Source organism: Canis lupus, chromosome 1, assembly GCF_048164855.1.
Source record: "Canis lupus baileyi chromosome 1, mCanLup2.hap1, whole genome shotgun sequence".
Classification (NCBI taxonomy): domain Eukaryota; kingdom Metazoa; phylum Chordata; class Mammalia; order Carnivora; family Canidae; genus Canis; species Canis lupus.
The window spans coordinates 28,567,847-28,588,913 of NC_132838.1; the positions used below are offsets into that span (position 1 = coordinate 28,567,847).

At 36.5% G+C, this 21,067-nt stretch overlaps 1 protein-coding gene across 4 annotated transcripts in view; it reads right to left on the bottom strand.

Moving 5' to 3' along the window:
* Positions 1 to 2,690: 2,690 nt before the first annotated feature.
* Positions 2,691 to 21,067, bottom strand: part of HBS1L (HBS1 like translational GTPase) — an 87,027-nt gene continuing 68,650 nt past the window's right edge. For all 4 annotated transcript variants that reach the window (XM_072824371.1, XM_072824396.1, XM_072824380.1 and 1 more), the window contains 6 exons: positions 18,635 to 18,739; positions 14,828 to 14,918; positions 14,308 to 14,416; positions 7,259 to 7,359; positions 4,494 to 4,638; positions 2,691 to 3,361 (listed from right to left, as the gene is read on the bottom strand). In XM_072824371.1, the coding sequence (XP_072680472.1) occupies positions 3,350 to 3,361; positions 4,494 to 4,638; positions 7,259 to 7,359; positions 14,308 to 14,416; positions 14,828 to 14,918; positions 18,635 to 18,739 (563 nt within the window). In that variant the 3' untranslated portion in view covers positions 2,691 to 3,349. The remainder of the gene's footprint in view (positions 3,362 to 4,493; positions 4,639 to 7,258; positions 7,360 to 14,307; positions 14,417 to 14,827; positions 14,919 to 18,634; positions 18,740 to 21,067) is intronic.

Sequence of the window (21,067 nt, forward strand, 5' to 3'; positions counted from 1 at the left end):
CTCAGTGTGTGATTCTGCTGGCTTGTGCCAGCTCTGGTCCTAATGTTAATATTCTCATTGATGTGGCTCTTCTTACTGGAGGTGGATGGGTTCTAAAGAATGGTTTTCACTGTTGGTGGGATTTTTAATGTTGCTGTTTTGAAGACTGCCCTCTTGGATGATTTTGCCAAAGCAAAATGTGTGTCTCTCTCTCTACCTCCACTAATTTCTAAATTGGTGGGAGGGAGATTGTGATTTACAGGCTGAATTACTTTGACTCATAAGAAGCTTTTGTGTAAGTAAAATTTGACTTCAGCATTAATGGCTCCCCCTCCTTACTTAGACCTGTGTTGTCCTTAGGGTACATTCTTGCTGGATGCTTTCATACTGTTACTTCGCCTTTGTAGTATGTGGTACCTAGAGCACCCCCCCATCCCCCCCACCCCACCCCCGCTGCGCCCGGCTGAGCTGTCAGCCCAATGAAGACCTGCACTCCAGAGCTCTCTCCTGTGCCTAAAGTATGGCAGGTGCATGTTGAGGAAGGAAGGAATGTTTTTCCAATCATCTATCTCTATGAACATTTTAGAGGAAAACTAGAAAAGTGATGACCCAGTAATTTTTATTGGGTCATCTTCTGGAAGGGGTGTGTGTGTGTGTGTGTGTGTGTGTGTGTGTGGTGTGTTTCAGCTGCACAATCTTGATGAACTCCGACAGATCAGGAATGTTGCTAGGGACATTTAAATAATTTTGCATAATATATTTTTTGAAAAATCTTGCTACATCACAAAATAAAAAGATCACAGAGAGGCTCCAATACTGTCATAAATAATGAACATGTGAAAAAACAGTAACAAATCAAAAACATGGATCTATGTTTCTTAAGCCTAGTTACTCCAGAGGCCAACTGAGCAGTAGAGACTCACAGAGTTGAGATCAGAGAACAAAGCCACTCCTGCGAAGAAACAATAAACAATAAAACCACACATAGGAATAAGAAACACAGTATGGGAAGCAAAGTAACCCCAATGAATATACTATTACTGGTATTCATAGAAGTTTCAGGGGGAGGATTTCCACCAAAGCCAACCTTGGGCATGCTTGCTGTATGTCTTGTCTTGTCTCTTAACCCCAACTTTCCACTGTCGGCACATGTGTCCCACAGGTGGTCCCCTTAATGTCACCACTCCCTAAAGCAACAAACAGCTGTAAACATAATGTAAATAAAAAGACTGCACTTGATCACAATTTAAGAGGGAAGAAATAAACTCATTTCTACTACTGCTACTACCATTTGTTTTAAATAAGAATAAATTAATCATGTCCTTTTTTATTAAAGATTATTTATTATTTATTTCTTTATTTATTTACTTACTTACTTAGTTACTTACTTACTTACTTATGATAGACAGAGAGAGAGAGGTGGGCAGAGACACAGGAGGAGGGAGAAGCAGGCTCCATGCTGGGAGCCCGACGTGGGACTCGATCCTGGGACTCCAGGATCGCGCCCTGGGCCAAAGGCAGGTGCCAAACTGCTAAGCAACCCAGGAATTCCCCATCATGGCCTTTTCTAACACAGCAGAAGATGCTTCCTGTTCTTGTCCTTAGTCCTACCAGGTCTGAATTCATTTCCCTCTCCTAAAGCACCCTGAATTTCCTTCCAACCCTCCCATGAATCTCAGCTATGTGCTGTGGGTGATTAATTTCATACTCAAATACAAGGATGCCCCAAAGAAATTAAATGCAGTTATAGTCAATGATGAGATGTTTCTAGAAATTCTGGAAAACACATGCTCTTTAAACCTGCCCTTGGCCCTGATGAAGGCTTTGAAGATCTAGGTGTGGGATTTTTTTATTTTATTTTATTTTATTCATGAGAGACACACACAGAAAGAGGGGCAGAGACACAGGCAGAGGAGGAAGCAGGCTCCATGCAGGGAGCCTGACGTGGGACTTGATCCCAGGACTCCAGGATTACACCCTGAGCCAAAGGCAGACGCTCAACCCCTGAGCCACCCAAGGGTCCCAGATATGGGATTACAGGGGGTTCTGTATGGAGTCTGAGGGCAAAACCCACACCGGAGAAGGCAGAGCATAAATGAGTCTTTGCTAACACTGGGAGCTGCTCGATCTGGGTGGAGTCAAAGCAAGTCTACTGCTAGTCTTCTTTTCTGCTTAAGTCACTTTTAATTGTGTCAGATTTACCAGTTAAATTCCTGATTAACGTAATACATAAATAAGACACCTTCTTACCTGAGCAAGTAAACTCTGAAGTAACAACTATTCAAATACTTTTCAGGAAAGAAATGTATTATATGGGTGTGTTCACTGTGTGATCATTCACCAAGAATTTATGCTTTGTGCATTTTAGCATATGGATGTTATTCTTCCACAGAATAAAAGAAATGCTGATGTATATGGTAAGTCATCAACATATAAGTCACACCATTTCCCAATAAAAAAAGCTTATCATATAATCCATCAGATCAGAGTCTGAGGCTCAGCTGAGCACAAATTCTCCTCTAAAGCAACTTATGCTCAGGAAACCACTCAACAAATACTCAACTAAATATACGTTGGAATTTGCCGTTAAAACTTCAAAGAAAAACATGACTTTTACTCACAGGGGACTTGCAGTCTATAAAATATGCAAGATAAAGATGTGGTAGAGAATCTCATAAACAGAATCCAAGAAACAAAACACAGTCTGCAGGTATGCTCAAACTAAGACATTTTATTAGCTCGCTTTACACCTTAAATAATATCTTGGTTATCAAAGGGACAGTTTCCACTAATTCCAAACTAAGCTTTCAAAAGTTCACTTGTTGGAAGAAGAATATTCTTATGTTCAACATAAAATACCTTTTCTATAACCTTCAGCAAATCTCTTCTTAGAGTTAATTAAAAAAAATTTTTGCTCAGGTTGAATATTAACTGCCTAAACAACTCAGTTTGGTTACTTTTCCTTAAAATACGTGCAGTAGAGTTGAAAATCAAGAAGACACTGTAAATATTTTGAGGTTTGGCTGGAAGTAGATTTCATTTCATGATGACTGAATGTCTTCTAATACATATTTCAGATAGTTCCCATAAACCTCAGCAAAGTAAATCCATTCACTAACATTTCAAGGGAAAATCTTTTTTTTTTTTTTTAATGAAAGTGCAATATTAGCCTTTCTTTGTCATTTGGCAACTTGAAATTTTTGCAGGAGCGATGATTAATACTTCTTTGCCGCTGATTATATCGTTTTAAGGTTCTCATTTTAAAAAAATACCAATTGCACATTGTTCCTTTAACTGAACAACTGAATTCTTTAAAAACAAAGCTTAGCTATTTCATTGCATTTGGAAACATGGTAGAAATTCTGACTCATCATTCTTTTATCTGTAAAAGAAAAAAAAAGTGCTATGATTTAATCAATTGCACTTAAAGAACAACAGCAAAAGGAAAATGGCAACAATATAATCATTATATCAAGATGAAACTTTTCTTTTTTCATGCAACATTTCCCCTTCTCCAGTCATGCTATTTCTGAGGTTTGCTACAATTTCTCCATTATTTTCTATAAGAAACTGTATCTTCTAGAATGCTCTTTTAGAAAGAATGCTTTGGCAGATTGTGATGTTGATGATAGTGCATTAGGTAACATTTGCGGAATGCCAATGACTATGCCACATGCTTTGTGAGAGCCCTTCACTCATATCTCTGGGAGGTTGGTTATACTACCCTGTTTCTACAGGTAAATGAACTGAAGGAGAAAATGTGCTTGTGCTGCTATGAATCAGAGGGGCAAAAACAAATGTGGGCAGCTGAACTCTAAAGCCTTTTGCAGGATGCACGTATAACTGAATTTTGATGCAACATAAAACCCTACATTCAAAGTAGATATCCTATTAAATGAACTGAATAATTTTTATGTAAAAAACAATCATATGAAGTAACGAAGCCCCCTTTAAAAATACAGTATTTCTAAGATTTATATTACTCATGATTATGTGAAAGAAGGTTTAAATCACTGAAGTGCTGATTCACCTCTGGCTATTTTCTCCAAAATTCAACTGCACCTTACATGATACAATAGGTCCCTTTCAGAAACATTAATTGAACCTTCTGAATGAATCACTTCAAATGCACTCAGAACCAGTTCTTTAAAGAAAAAAAAAAAAAAAGGCAATGAGGGCCATCCTATTAAGAGAAATCACTTCCCCCAATTCATTTGACTCTTAAAGTCTGCATTCTCTTAATCTGGGTTGCCTACTTACAAATCTCTTTTTCAATAAACTTACTTTAATTTTGAGAAACATTATGCATGAAGAAGAGTTTGGAAGCCTCACATGAAAAGTTCTAAAACCAAACATTTTCTTGCCATCTTTTAAAAATTAATTTTACTATAAATTTAAAAATCTTACTCTAATATCCTAACTGTGCTCCCCTTAAGCCATAAATGCTCAGCAATTATTCTTACAAAATAGGTAAAGACATGCAGACAAAGAAGCGACCACCCCCTTTGCAATACCTCCGTGACCACGCCTGCCGCAATCGTAGAACCACTGTAGCGCAGCATGAACCTCCCCAGCTCTTTGAAGTCTTTGTATAGCTCCAGAGCAACTGGCCTTTGTGTCTGCAGCTCCACCAAGGCATTCTGGCCTTTGGTCAATAATCTGTCAAGTAAAAAGTGGGTGAGGAACAGGGATATCCCATACAGGTAAAGAAAGGCAATAAACTGAAAAATAAAGATTTCACATTCACAAATCAACTTTCAAAAACTTAAGAAGAAAAGAAGTTTTTAAAAATGAAAATATGTGCCTAAATTTTCTGGGTTAGTTGAAAGAAATGAGAGGAATAATTCTAGATATAATAAATATTAGCTGGTTCATTTTATAGATAGATAGATAGATAGATAGATAGATAGATAGATAGATAGATAGATAGATAAATATATATTTTATATATTTCTAAACCAATCTTCCAAATACAACTCTTGAAGGACCCTATACTCTAAAATGCTCAAGGACCCTCTACCAAAGCCTTCCCTTTCATTCCTCATGCAATTGAAAGACTCAATAAAGTAAAGAATTTTCATTGTAAAAGAGGAATACAATGTAAAATTCTAACTGGTGGATTAATGCTGGGAAGTTATCTATGAAGAGGACAATCTCCTAGTGCCAACAGACTACTCTAAATCTCTCTTCCCCTCCTTTCCCTCTCTTTTCTCACACAGGAATAGTGCGTCTTTAACAGGGGTTCAGAGTAAAATCACATACGATTTTTCCACAATATGGTGTTTGTAGAAAATGGGAGGGAGGCATGAGCCTGATTGTACAAAATCCTTGTACATGGGCTCACCCAAACTTACTGAAAGAGTAGAGACCAAAAGGGGGCACTTTGCAAAGGTTGTCTAATTTAATTTTGATGTGCTCTAGAAAGACAGAAGATAGCAAACCCTCCTTCTGAAAGATAAGTTCAGGGACAAATTAGAATAAGCTGAACAAGTTTCTAAAAAAGAATTCCAAAATTTCCAAATATTGGTTTTGGACAATTTCAATCCAAAGTCCTATTCCTAAGAAAGGAGATCATCTAATATATTCATTATTTGCACTTAATTTTGTTTCCAAAAAGCGCAATTCCATTCCATATAAAGCAATCGAGTCTACAATATACCTGAAGTGGAAATGAACAAGAAAGACCAAATGGCGTTGGTGCAAAATAGAGAGAAGCTACAAATAAAGGGCCAAGGAAAACTAATATGAGAATATATTAAAACCTAGCATCATAGAGCAAGGACTTTGTAGCAGGAGCAGGGAGGGGAAAATTCAGGATTAGGTAAGTCAATTTTTAGATTGAGAATTCTCCAAGTCACTTGGGTGGGTCAAACAACCTGGCTCCTGCCAAAAATAATATAATTTATGTGAACCAACTGACTAGGTTAAAACCCTGACTCTGCCCCTTGCTAGCTCTGTGAACATGAATATGTTACATCACCTCTCTAAACTTTAGTTTCCTTATCTGAAAAGTGGAGGAAATAGTGCAGCTTCATATAATTGCTAAGAATATAAACCATGTGAAAATAGAGCCTAGGAAATAGTGGTCCCCAAGAAATTTTATCCATTATATTTATTATATAGTTATATTTCTCAGAACATGATGGCAGATACTAAAGCCATGCCAGAAGCTAAGGACTCAAGTTAAGAATGAAGAACTATACTGTGGTGAGCACTGAAAAATGCACATAACTGTCAAATCACCATGCTACACACCTGAAACCAATAGAACATTGCCAATCATTTTCAATGTTTTAAAAATTTATCTTAAAAATAAAATAAAAAGAACTATTAAAGAACTGTCTTTGAGAGATTAAGTAGCCCTTTCTTCCTAACTAATGGGAGAAACAGACATGAATGGGTTCAGAGCAGTGTGAAGACTCTTCCACTCAGAGCCAACCTATTAACCCACTAACCACCTCTGGCCTCTTACAAAGGTACAAATGAGGAGGAACACCCAAAGACTGAAAAAGGGGGGGATTTTGGGTGGGATTCCCCATAGGGTTGACGTGAGGAAAACCCCAAAGCTGAAGCAGCCAAGCCAAACTATGGTTAGCCTTTATTGAATTAGGTAAGAAACTTAAGTTCTCAGGAAGCACGTCCTTTGAAAAATCCCAACCTTGTCCCAGCCAAAGGAAACTGTCCACTAAGGCCTGTATATTAATGGTAATCAGAGGGAAACAACATGGTGGTGATTGCCTCAGCTTAAAGCTCCAAGTGGATTCTAAACAGAAATAATTTCTGGGTGGGGAAAAAAACAGATGCCATAGAGTATATATATAATTCACTTTCTTCCTGGAGTGTTCTTAGCATAGAGAATGATTCTTATTAAGGAAGTGACAAGAACACTCAGCTGGAATTTGGGACTAGTAGCTTGGCCTAATTCAAATTCATTCTCTAAAATGCAGAACTGATTTTTTTAGTGCCCATTACTTTTACAACATTAGTATCTAGAACTTGACACATATATGTAAATTTATACTTACATTTTTATACACAATTCACACCCCACTGCCAACATTCAAAATAGAAATTATATCTACCATTCATACCTAGATAGGAGCTTAAATAAGCTTTTTGTTTCTTTTAATCTAGTCTTTGAGAAGAAAACAAAGATTTCTGAAGCAAGTAAAAACAGATTTCACTTATCACAAAGAGAAACACTATAAAAATGAATTAATCAGTAAAAAAAAACCTACTAAATTGCTTGTGTTCACTATTTGTGCATTAAAATACTCACTTTGGCTTCTTCTTTGTCACTTCACCTGTGCTTTTGTTTAAGACACTAATCAATCGTTTAATAACAGCAGGTTCACTGACAGTCTGGTAGTGTAACAGCACCTAAAACAAAAACTTGTCACATCAAAAAACACTTTACCGTACATCTGTGGCTTTTGTTCGGACAGTCACATCTCGTCATATTATTATACCCAGCACTCCTGCCTGAACCTTCCAGGGTCTCCAGCTGCTTCCTCTAAACCCAGCACTGTGATCAGGGTGTTCCCTAACTTACTAAGGGAAACAGGTCACAGGAGCCAGTTCAAATTTCTCCTCCACCACCTTACTATCTGAACCTTAGCAGATCACGCAACCTTCCTTACAGGATCGTGTAGAGAACTGAAGAGGATCAGGGACAGTGCCCAGTATAGTAGATGCTCATCAGTTGTGAACTGTTTCATCATAAAAATGAGGGAAGGGGAAGCATGTGAGATTTGCCAGTACTTAATGTATTCATTGTTGGATAATGAGAATAAAATATTATGTGGGAATTTAGACAGGCTTTGAAGTCAGGCCTGATTCTACAATTTCCAGGTGTATGATCTGGGCCAAGTTCTTTAAAAGCCCTTTTCCCCTAAACACCTGCAGCCTCAGGTTCCTTATCACCAAGGAAAATCAAGGTTATTTTGAAGTGGTGTCTAGCACATGGTAAACATTCAGTTAATTGATGACCCTGGATATTAGCTATTATGTTCATGTTTTACATGTAAGGAAGTTTAATATCAAAAAGGTTAAGTGACTTACTGTGGCCACAATGATGTTTCAGAGGTGAACTTTATGCTGAGGTCAACTGGAGTCAGCATTAGAGTGGCTATCCTCATTCAAACAATTAGCACCAAGTGTGCAACCTGTCTACAGTGGGGTATAGTGGGAAGACCAGACACTAAGGATGCAGCAAAGCTAAAGTTTAACTGCTTAGAAGTACCATCTCATGCCTGAAGAAACACTTCTAAGATGAAACTTCCTGGCCGAAATAGTTCGCACATTCAGAAAAGAGAAATACAAGGGGGACTTATGGATGCAAAATCCTGGACTCTGTAACTTTCTAAAAACAGAGTCTCTCAGGGAGTACTTTGTTAATTCTGTCTCCTCCTCTCTCCAGGACAATGCTGTCCTCAATCCAGGACCATCCTCTCTCATGAGAGTTAAAACGCACACTCCTCCCTGGTCTGTCTCTGCCACGCTTGTCCCTCTCTCATCCATTCTTCATTACGTCTACCAGACTGATTTTCTAAAAGACAAATTTAATGGTACATCTTTGCTTTTTAAAACCACAGAAGCACCGAAGGTCTTCTCAACCTGACCCTCACTTATTTCTCCAGCCTAGCGTCTCTCCATCTTCTCTCACCTTCTCCACTCCAGACGCACTGAGCTTCCACTACCTACATGAACCAAGCCCTTTCTAACTTTCAGGTTTTCACATCTATCATGCCTTTGGCTGGAACACATCAGCTTCAGCTGGCTAACTCACTCATCCTACTATACCACCTCTCTCAGAGAAAAGCATCACTTCTTGCAAGAAGCCTGAACCCCTAGTCTGAGCTAGATGCCTTCCTCTGTGTTCCATAATCCCACAACATAACATCTCATCTTTACTGTAACTGCTGTTTTAAGTGCCTGTCCTCCCATGTAAATATAAACTCACAGAGACTAGGAACTATGTACACCAGTGCCAGATATTTAATCAGCACTCAGTAAATATTTGTGAAATAAATATAAGAATGAAGGAATAAGAACACCTAAAACACATGGAGGAAATCAGTCATACGGTGTTTCTTTTTTTAAGGCACAACTGAACTTCCATTTCTCTGCAAAGGCAAATTAGTTTTGAGTTTTTTGGAGGTTTTATTTTTTTAATTTATTTATTTATTTTTTTTAATCAATGGCATTTGACCTTTATAAACTAGAAACATTCTAGAAAAATTTAATGACCAATTCTTAGGGGGAAAAAAAGCCTTCCATAACGTGTGGTAAAGACACATTTGTGCATCCAATGGTCAAAGAGCACCAATGAATAACATAAATATGGGTCTACATATCTAAGAAACATTTCTTTTGCAACAAACAGGTAAACAAGCGGAAATCACCTTACTTGGCTCGGGTGTGACTATGAAATCGGTACTGGTCTCCAACCATGGCTTACCAAATTTGAAAAAGTAGAGGCATATGAACCTAGTTAAGTTTCTTCTAACCTATTTGTGAGCTATATGTGGTGGGTTCCATCCAATGAGGTGGATGAAGAACAGGTTGTGGCAGTATGGGGGTAAGTTTAATTTGTTTTTTATCTCCATACCACCTTCCAAATAGTACCTCAAAAACAAAAACAAAAAAATAAATAAATAAAAACAAAAACAAAACCCTTATGGAACACATAAGTGAAAAAAATCTATATGCCAATAAGTGGAAAATAATTATATGTTAACATTTAACTCATATTCTATATAATCAAAGTCATCTATAATTCAAAGCAGTCTGAAGCATAATGTAAAAGAAAAAGAAAGTACTGCACTTCAAAGTGAAAAGTGCTGAGAATGAGTCCTGGCTTAATCACTTATTATTCAGATAGTCACCACTCCCAAGTCTCCAATTCCTCATTCTTAAAAGTGCAGACAACACTAATATAAGTCCACAATCTTATCTGTAATTCCAAAATCTGAAAGACTGAAAACCTAATTTTTTCCTAATTCTGCTATAAACTTATTTAAGTAGTAAACAGCATTTGAAATAAGGCAATTTCCAGTCCTTATTTATTTTACTTAGCATTAATATTAATAAGTTGTGGTAGAGAATGATTACTATGTTTAATTACAGGATGTTGCCCTGTTCTTTGTTAAGGGTTTTATGTAAAATGCATGCATCACATCATCTTTCTATAATCTGAATATTTCTGCATTCTGAAACACACTAGCTTGAAGAGTTGCAAATAAGGGTTAGCACTGTAATTCATGTGCAGTTGTGAAAATAAAATTATCTAGTGTCTTATAAACTACAAGGAGCTACATAATCTGTTAGGTGGCAAAATAAGCCAAATTATTATTTTCCTTACACCTCTGAGTAACCCATCATCAATGCTTATATGGTCAATTAGTTTGCAACAAGGATGCCAAGACCATTCAAATAGAGACAGGATAGTCTTTACAACAAATGGTGTTGGCAAAATGGAATATCTACATGCAAAAGAATGAAGATAAAGCCTTACTTTATCCATGTACAAAAATTAATTCAAAATGGATCAAAGATCCAAACATAAGAACTAAAACTATGAAACTCATAAAAGAAAATAGAGGGAGAAGTTTACTTGATGTTGAAGCTGGCAATGATTTCTTATATATGACATCAAAAATATAAGCAATGAAACAAAGCTAAAGGGGACCTCATCAAAATTTAAAACTTTTGTGCATCATGGGCAGCCCAGGTGGCTCAGCGGCTTAGCGCCACCTGCAGCCCAGGGCCTGATCCTGGAGAACTGGGATCGAGTCCCACGTCAGGCTCCCTGCATAGAGTTGCTTCTCCCTCTGCCTCTCTCTCTCTCGCTCTCTGTATCTCTTATGAATAAATAAATAAAATCTTTTCTTTTTAATTTTTATTTATTTTTGATAGTCACACACACAGAGAGAGAGAGAGAGAGAGAGAGAGAGAGGCAGAGACATAGGCAGAGGGAGAAGCAGGCTCCATGCACCGGGAGCCCGACGTGGGATTCAATCCCGGGTTTCCAGGATCGTGCCCTGGGCCAAAGGCAGGCGCCAAACCGCTGCGCCACCCAGGGATCCCAAATAAATAAAATCTTTAAAAAGGAATAAATAAATAAATAAATACACGTTTGTGTATCAAACAGTACTATTAAAAGATCAAAAGGACAAACCACAGAATGAAGAATATATCTGCAAATCATGTATCTGACAAGGGATTAATACCTAAAATATATAAAGAAGTAAAAAGATACTCAGCATCACTAGCCAATAGGGAAGTACAAATCAAAAGCACGAGATACCACTCCATACCCATTAGTTTGCCTATTACAAACAAACAACAAATACCACACACCACCCCCGATACACACACACATTAACAAGCGTTGATGACAAAGTGGACAGATTAGAATCCTTGTGTACCGCTGGCAGGAATGTAAAATGGTGCAGCTATGGAAAACAGTTTGGTGGGCAGCCCAGGTGGCTCAGCAGTTTAGCACCGCCTTCAGCCCAGGGCCTAATCTTGGAGACCTGGGATCGAGTCCCATGTCAGGCTCCTTGCATGGACCCTGCTTCTCCCTCTGCCTGTGTCTCTGCTTTCTCTCTCTCTCTCTCTCTCTCTCTCTCTCTCTCTCTCTCTCTCTCCCTCATGAATAAATAAAATCTTAAAAAAAAAAAAAGAAAATAGTTTGGTGATTCCTCAAAAGGTTAAACAGAATGATCATAGGATCCAGCAATTCCACTCCTGGGTATACGCCCAAAAGAACTGAAAGCAGGGGCTCAAACAGATACTTGTATGCCAATGTTCAATTGCTGAAAGATGGAAACAATGCAAATGACCATCAACAGATGAATGGATAAACAATATGTATGCATATACATACAATGGAATAGCATTCAATCTCAAAAAGAAATGAAAGTCTGAAACATGTTACAACATTGATGAACTCTGAAAACATTATGCTATGCTAAGTGAAATAAATCTGACACAAAAGGATAAATTGTTATGATTCCACTTATATGAGGCATCTGGAATAGGCAAATTCATAGAGAAAGCAGAATACAGGTTACCAGGGGAAAAAGGGAAAGAATAATAAGGAGTTATTATTTAATGAGTCCAGAGTTTCAGTAAGGGGATGAGGAAAAATTCGGCGAGATGGATAGTACAGATGGCCATACAATGAATGATGTAAGTGTACTAAATGCCACTGAACTGTACATTTAAAAATGATTAAAATGGTAAATTTTATGTTATGAAATATTCTACCACAATAAAAAGTATGAATTTAGTTAAAATCTAACCCATTCTCCTACTTTTTCTTCTTAAATAGAGTTTACCATATAAACCAAGAGACACAAATTTATTTATGTAGCATTAAGAAATTATTCCCTAAATAGTAAATTTTAATCGCTTAGGAAGCCTTTTCTTGGTTTTAAAACAAAACAAAACAAACACTGAAGGTTTCTTCCCACAAGAGGTAGATTAAGTGACAAAACCTGACTGTTTTTTTCTGAAACAAATTTCGTCTGGGTATTCATGAATCAATATACACAGGTGGAATCTCATAAAACAGCACTGACAAACTTTCAATTCATACTTATTTTTAAGAAACTACAGTAGACAGGAAGACAGTATTACTACTGAAAGTAACTACTGACCTCTTGACCTCTCTGCCTCTCCAATGGCAAAAAATTACTGCTGCATGAGTAAAAACATACAGTAACCAACCTCTCTATCTTCTCCCCATTGGACATACTGCTTTCTAAGAACGAGTATCATTCATTCATAGCAAATAAGCTGTAGTTTCTTGCCTATCAAACATAAATTCTAAATATTTAAAAATTAAATGTTTTCAACTGTAAATTTTTTTTTTTTGAGAGAAACTTTACTCCTTTTTTCAGCATATGAGAGAAATGGAATATGTTCATAAAACTAAAATACTTAAAAACAGTATCTTATAATTTTTATCTGATCAAATTCACATAGAAATAATTACAAAGAACTCTAATCAAAGCACATGGTTGGGCAGCCCGGGTGGCTCAGCGGGTTTAGTGTCACCTTCGGCCCAGGGCCTGATTCTGGAGATCTGGGATGGAGTCCCATGTCAGGCTCCCTGCATGGAGCCTGTCTGGTTCTCCCTCTGCCTGTGTGTCTGCCTCTCTCTCTCTCTCTCTCTCTCTCTCTCTGTGTCTTTCATGAATAAATAAAATCCTTAAAAAAAAAAAAAGCACATGGTTATCTCAAATAAAGGTATATTAAGTATAAAATGAATTTAAATGAGCTAAATAAATTTATTTCCAACCTCAAAAACCTTATCACTAACCAAATTAAGTTTAAAGGTCAACTACTATCTTATTATTATTTCAAGATGTATCAAATGGTAAAAACAATCTGTTTGTATTTTCAAAGGCAAGCCATTTAATTCCACTGAGAAATACTTTTGATTATCATACAAATCTGTACTATATAAGCTGATAAAAAAAAAAAAAAAAAAGCCTAATGGGAAAAACTTTATCTGTTAAGTGGCAAAAGCAAAGTATCAATCTATAAACAGAGCATGACCCCCAAATATCTGGGAAAAAATTACACATAAAAGAAGGAACTCATACAATTCACTAGTAATATGTCTTCTGGCTAAGTAACATTATAGTATAAAATCCCCCTCCTTTCCATAAATGTTCAAATGATGCTGGGAAATGATAACCTACCAAACAAACATCACAGCCTGTTAAGTTTGAATGTGCTGCTTCAGTTCTTAAATTAGTTAATCCTATGGCAAGCATCCCTAGAATATGCCCATAAATACTGATGGGTGGACAACATACACACATAAAAAAAAAACCATTAAAATGTAAAGTGTAGAGATAGTTATATGTATTATGCAATTATAGCCTATCCTTATCTTTTGTGTTTTCCAAAGTTTCATGTAATAATGTATTACTCTTACAATAATAAAATATGAATAAGCATGTTAAAACAAGAATAGAAAAACACAATCTAAGATTAGTCAAATAACCTCTAGAACACAGTAAAAAATATCTACCATTTTCCCTAGATGAATTTTACTATTATCATTAGTTGATATCCTATTTATAATATTTCTTCTTAATTCCTCTTTGAAAAAACCTCCAGGTTCAAGGACCAAAATAAAAAAATAAAAATGACTTTCAAAATCTAATATATTTTTCTGGATTAGAGTATTAAGATGTTAGTTGAAAATAACTGTAGCATTCTTGCTTATAAAATAAGTTACTACTTTTTAGGATGAAGTTACTTCGAAGTTAACTTTGAAGTTACAATAACAAACATTTTGAAACTTACAGGAAATCCTTTAGTAATAGGAATTTCAATATTAAAGATGAGGATTCGAGCTCTGAAACGAGTGCAAGATTTAATGGGCTCTTTGGGGCCACAAAATATGCAACCAACACTGTAATGAGACAAAATAAAAAAAAGAAGGTAGTTGAAGGATAAATAAATATACATCCAATAGGAATACCTCTAAAATCATTTACAAAGTGAAACAATCAAGTAAGTTGGTAACTTTTTCTAAATACCCCTTTGGGCTAAAGCATAGCTTTATAACCATTATTAACACTGTAACACTTTCATACCTAATAGTTTTCATTCAAAGAACATGACAAGTACATATGCTGTTATGTATTAATTTCAGTTTTAAGTAGGTTTTGTTCATCATTCTTACACTTCTACAAGTGCCTATGTTTGGCCAAATGAAATCTGAAATTAATACTCCTTTCAGTTTAGCAGGTGAATAGCAAAACCTATGTTTTGAGGTCCCATATCCAAAACAATGGTCACTTAAACTCATTTTCTCACTCACTTGATCTTGATGATATCCATCCCAACTAACGTAAGACTAACATGATCACCTGCTGCCGCCCAGTCGACCGGTTCATCGTGCAGAGTGATTCCTGGAAATGAGTAAAAACCAAAGCATACAGTGACACACCTCAATATCGAACCATAACCAAGAGAGCTTGGCTGATTTATGCCTCATCAGTCACTACTCATCATTTTCAATATGAATGGATTGAGAATGAGAAGTGTAACTGTGAGCGTTGAGGAAAACACACTTCCTCTAGACTTAACTCTTCTAGAACACCACCCTAAACATAAAGTGACTTGTATTTGTCAAAAAAAAAAGGCCTATTTCTGCTTAATTAATAAAGATTTTAAAACTCATTTATAAAACCTGTATATTCATTAAACATACCCCAAACAGTTCTCTTATAACTGCATGCATAATAATGCAGCTCAAATGACTTGATAACATAAAATAGGGGACTAAAGAAGGTGCCCACTTATATTTTATTCTCTTGAACTCTGCTTTTAATTAGACAACCACCTAAACAAACAATCACCTGAGTTCTCTGAGTAATCCTTTGGGCATCACTGCTCAGATTGTGCTCTTGACAGGCCCCTTCACTACTCCTGGCTCAAAAGAAATACTTTCCAGAGAGATACACAATGATAACTGGTTATATGAAAAGTGCAGGAATTTAATTTAAAAATAATCTCAGGTGTTGCTATATACTTTTATTACCTAGAGATAATCCTGGAGAACAATTACAAAGGGTACTACTCAGCTACCTTATTCAAAAGCTTTTAAAAGGTATCTCATATTTCCTGATTCTGAGAGGCAATTGATGGGATAAGTTTCTTTCCACTAGAACCTGAAGTTTTATTGTTTTTTGTTTTTTAAAGATTTTATTTATTTATTCATGGGAGATACAGAGATAAAGAGAGAGAGAGACAGAGGCAGAGGGAGAAGCAGGCTCCTTGCAGGGAGCCCAATGCGGGACTTGATCCCGGGTCTCCAGGGTCACACCCTGGGCTGACGGCAGCGCTAAGCTGCTGAGCCACCCAGGCTGCCAGAACTTGAGCGTTTTGATGAAGACAGTACATGCATGGGCCGACCACTGAGAAACAGTTCTTAACTGACATGATTTTAGTAAACTATAATTCATCCTTATCTTTCTCAAAATACTTATTTTTCCCATGTAGCATGCTCTTAAGAAACTCTTAAATAAGTTTCTTTCAGACTTTTTATGAGTTCAGGGAGAACTCTGAAGAGCTCTGAGACAATCTACAGTTTTATGTAAAATTTTATTTATGTACACATTCGCACTAATCCTAGGAGGGCCATAACTTTCATCAAGGCATCAAAGAGGTTCTTGATTCCAAAAAATGTTAACAATTATGATATCAAGAAGTATTTGTTAAATTTTCAACTAATGAAATTTAGTTTTAAAATGTAAACTTAAAGTGACCACATCTGATTTTTGCTATGAAATGTGGAACTGAAGACAGAGGCTAGCTACTTACACTTAACAGAGATTGCCTTTAGCTTAGAATTCTGAAGAGTTTTCATACTAGATGTTCAACAAGCAATATAAAATTTTTTAGGGGAAATCTATAATCTGATTTTCTCTCTTTAAATATGTTAGACTGTCCTATATATAATACTCATCTTCTTAAGGACCCTCTTCCTTGGACAGACATCATACAAAGAAGTTCTTTTTTAACAGTCCATAAACCTGATACATTAATAAAATGAAAACTTAATTTAGAATTTCCATTTATTGGTAGCAGATTTAGTCCTTTCTCTCTTTTAGGATACTACTGGTTAGTGACAGAATTGTTGAGATAGAAGGGTGCATTGAACAATCAAGTAAATTAAGCAAAAGCAAGAGTTAGAAATTAAGAACTGAGAACCTCCAAAGCTGGGTTACAAGAGTGGCCGTCAAGGAGTGGAGTATGATCTCAGGTGCTTCTGATACAGCTTCTCCTTAAGACTAAAGATAAATGGTTAGAGTTTTCCTGATGGGTAAGGGACAGGAAGGAGAGAGAGAAAGAATGTGGTACTTTCAGAGGTAAAGTATGATTTTGGAGGTCACAAAAGAGCCAATCTGTAAAGTCTATGATAATTTTAGGATCATGGTTTTAATTCATGCCTATCGATTATTAAAAATTCCTGTTCTCAAAAGACCTCATTAACAAAGAAATTAGTATGTCAAAAATGTTGTAGTTCTTGATCACTTTAAAAAACAAAAGCAGAGATCTGAACTTGCAAACAATAGGTTGATGGAAAATGATTCTTGTATAAAAAGCATGCATTATTGGGGTGCCTGGTGGCTCAGTGGGTTGAGCGTCTGACTCTTGGTTTTGGCTCAGGTTATGATCTCAGGGTTGTGAGATCAAGCCTTGGGCTCTGCGCTCAGTGAGGAGTCTGCTTGAAATTCTCTCTCCCTCTATCCTTCCCTCCACTTATGCTCTTGTGCTCTCTCTCTCTCTAAAATAAATAAATAAATAAATCTTTTTTTTCAATGTGTGCATTACTCTTTATCTAAACAGAAGTTTCACAATCCGTAGGCAAGCAGAAAGAAAAAAATAAAATGGAAGTAACTTTGGCTTTCATTCCCTTATTCTTTAAATTTTTACCTAAAAAGATATTAATTTCTTATAATCTTTAAGAAATCAACTTTTAAAGTAAGCAAAATAATTCAAACAAAATGTACATTCAAATTTATAAACCAGTCAGGTACAACTCTGCATATAAACTATAAATAAGTGTAACAGAGGAAAGGTGTCTGAGTGGCTCAGTCGTTAAATACTTGACTCTTGATTTCAGCTCAGGTTGTGATCACAGGGTCCTGAGACAGAGACCTGTGCTGGGCTCCAGGCTCAGCGGGGAATCTGCTTGGGATTCTCTCTCCCTCTCCTTCTGCCCCTCCCACTCATCCTCTCCAAAATAAATAAATAAATTTTAAAAAAAAAAGAGAGAGAGAGATAGAGGAAGAGCACTGAAATCTAAAATTTTTTAACATTCCCACTATATTTTAGCTTAAAATTGCTATAAATTATTATATTACTACTATAGTATAAAACATATCATCAGTTTTATGTTGAAGTTGGAGGCTTAGCTGGAAGCTAGATTAAGATAAATACAGAATTATAAACTTTCAAGCAGAATTCAGAAAGAATAACACATACACTTGTAAGAGCAAAGGATTCAAAGATAGAAATGTTATTGTTCATTATGAAAGGTCATATATTACATGTGGGAAAGCAGTAACTGGCACATTAGCTCAATTTCTCTTTTCAACATTAGGATTCTTTGCATTTGCATCTTATTTTCTTAGGTCTCAGTGCAAAAAATATTTTTTTGGTATAAACACGATCAAAGCTGTTACCTTATAGTAATTCTGAAATATACGTTTTAAAACAACACAGTAGCAAGCAGTCTGCTTTGTTACTCACTGTTCAGTGCCAGGATGGGGTTAGATTTAATTTCTGCTACTGAATACTATTTTAAATGTATCTGTCAGGTGTCTATACATCTGGTTAAATCCTAACCAGGCTTTTTGAATTAGTGTCAGAAAAAAAAAAAAAAGAAGAAATGCCACCACAGTTTGAATGTTCTATGTACATTTATATACACATAGTCACAACAGAAAAAATCGTTTAATGTTTTCACATTTTTATCTTCAACAGTTAGTATCATTTTGACAGTCAGTTACAATTTCACTAAGAGGTTATTCACTCAGGAGTTAATAACTAAACTACTTTTAAAAATCTGCTGTCTCAACCTGAAGGTTTTTAGCAAAAGAATCTCGCAGAGGAATACCTTTTGCAGTACAAGTTTCGTTAGGAGGCATTGCTAGTAGTCGGTCACCAGTCTGGATATAACCAGCTTCAATTTTACCAGTTACACAAAATCCAGATCCTTGATCTGCAAAACATGACCAAATCTTACAATTCACATAGCAATGTTACCTGATGATCGCTGTTGGTTACACCTGGGAGTTACATAAAACTAGCAGTGCAATGAACATTAAGCAAAGATCATTTCAGAATTTTTAACATATCTACTAAATATGGCATCCCACATTCTACTCTAGACTTTCTTACAAATAAAAACTTTCATGTTACAAAAAGTGAGATTCATTCTTTTTTTGAATAATTACTGAGCATTTACTCCATACCAAGCCATGTAACCACTAGGGATAAAAAGATGAAAATGTAAGCCACTACCCATAAAGGGTTTACTCTAGTGAAGAGAAAGACAAAAATGATTACACTGTCCAGAGACAAATTTATTTAGAATGTACAATAAGAATAGAAGGTACTCCAAAGAATCCATGAGAGGGAATGACTGTACTAGCTGGGCACTCAGAAGGAGAAAGAACAGGAGTTTAGCATGTGGCTGTATATAAGGGTAGGGGGAAGGAGGAAACACTGCTGACCCAGGAGACTGTGCACAGGCATAGAGTCATAATCACATGTGACATGTGCTAAGACCCATGTGTCTTTTATGTGAAATGTTTATGGGACCATGTGCAATAAGGAGGAAAAGGCAAGACATGAGGCAACAGGGACAGGCAAGAGACAAACGATAAAGGGGCCTCATAAATCATGCTCAAGGCTGGAATTCCATCCTCAGTTAAAGAACAGGAAGCCAGTGAAGAACTGTGAACAGAGAAGTGACGCGATGGTATTTTTGTGTCAGAAAGGAGGAGAGGTTGATGGGGGAAATGTACACACTGCAGATAGGAAGTAAATTCAAGAGTTTGGGAATAAGGTAGATGATAGATAATGGCAAAAGGAAGAAGTCTATGATGACAGTGGCATTAAATGTGAGATAGGAAATTAAACAACAAAATCCATTTAGCCTCGGTAAACTTGAAGTGTCTACAAGGCATACAGGTGGGAGAAGATGCATTTCAGGGGGCACCAGTCGAGAAGATGCATTTCAGGGGGCACCAGTCACATCAAATTCCATGAGAATGGAACCCTAGGAGCACACTTTCTGTGGAGATGTCCAGCAATAGCACAGAGAGTGAAAAGACACCTGAGTTGGAAATCGGGGAAGCAAAAAAAAAAAAAAAATCGAAATCTGGGAAGCATCAAGACATAGGAGGTAGATGAGCCATGGATGTCTGTCTGAAAACACCATGTAGACTAAGAAAAAGACTGAAGCAACAGAACAGAAAAAGAAGATACAGAGAAGTCAGAGAAAATAGGATAGCAGGAGAAAGTGGGTCACAGAAACCAAGGGAGAAAAGTTTCAAGACGGATATGGCCGCCAGCCTCAGAAGTAATGCCAAATTCAAGTAAGGTGGAAATAAGATAGAACTGAAAAATGTGTTTTCACTTTGGCAACCAAAGAGTCATTTGGTAACACTTCTGTAAGCAGAAGCCAGGAAGCAGTCTGAAGAGAGAGAACAGAAGGTGAAAAAGCAGAGTCAGCAACTATTGTTAATCCTTTGTATTTTGTATTTTAAATAGATAACAGGCATTTTAATGAGCATTACCATATTTCTTCTACTAGAATTGGGAAGCCAGTAATAATAATAATAATAATAATAATAATTCATTTCAATTTCATTGAAGGATTTTCTGGGAAGCACCTTCACTCATCCATTTATTAAACATTTATTAAGCATATATTATGGGTCAGGCACTGAGCTAGATCCTGCAGACAAAGACATAGAGGAGACAGTACTTGCCTTTAAGGATTTCAAAATCTAAGTTAAATAAAAAGCACAGAAACAATTACAATACTGCACGAACAATGCAATGACAGAGGACAGAGAACAAAGAGGGCACCTCAGAGTACATGTGTGGGTGAGCCCATCAGTTACCAATTTATTGCTGCTCAGTTCCAAATCCACTCTGCACTGCCCACTCCGGGATAACGGGGGATTGGGAGACCACTGATATCTAATTATTTCAACATTTATGTTATACATTTATTAATTAATTAACTAATTTATTTATTTATTTATTTATTTAGACTCCATTTCTATATTATAGTTTTCTAAACAGGGTCTTGTATGCATTAAATTGGATGTACACTCAGGTATTTTATACACCTTCCCCAACATGGCCTTCTTTCTTTGCATACTCTTCCTCAGCCCTCCAGTACCAGTTTCCTCTTATCTTACAGCCACTCTTTTATCATATTAATATTTCTTTATATTAAATTTCTCTTTTTACCTATGTATGGTATCTATCTCCCAAACAGACCCAGACCCAGACTCCTAGAAAAGGGCAAGGA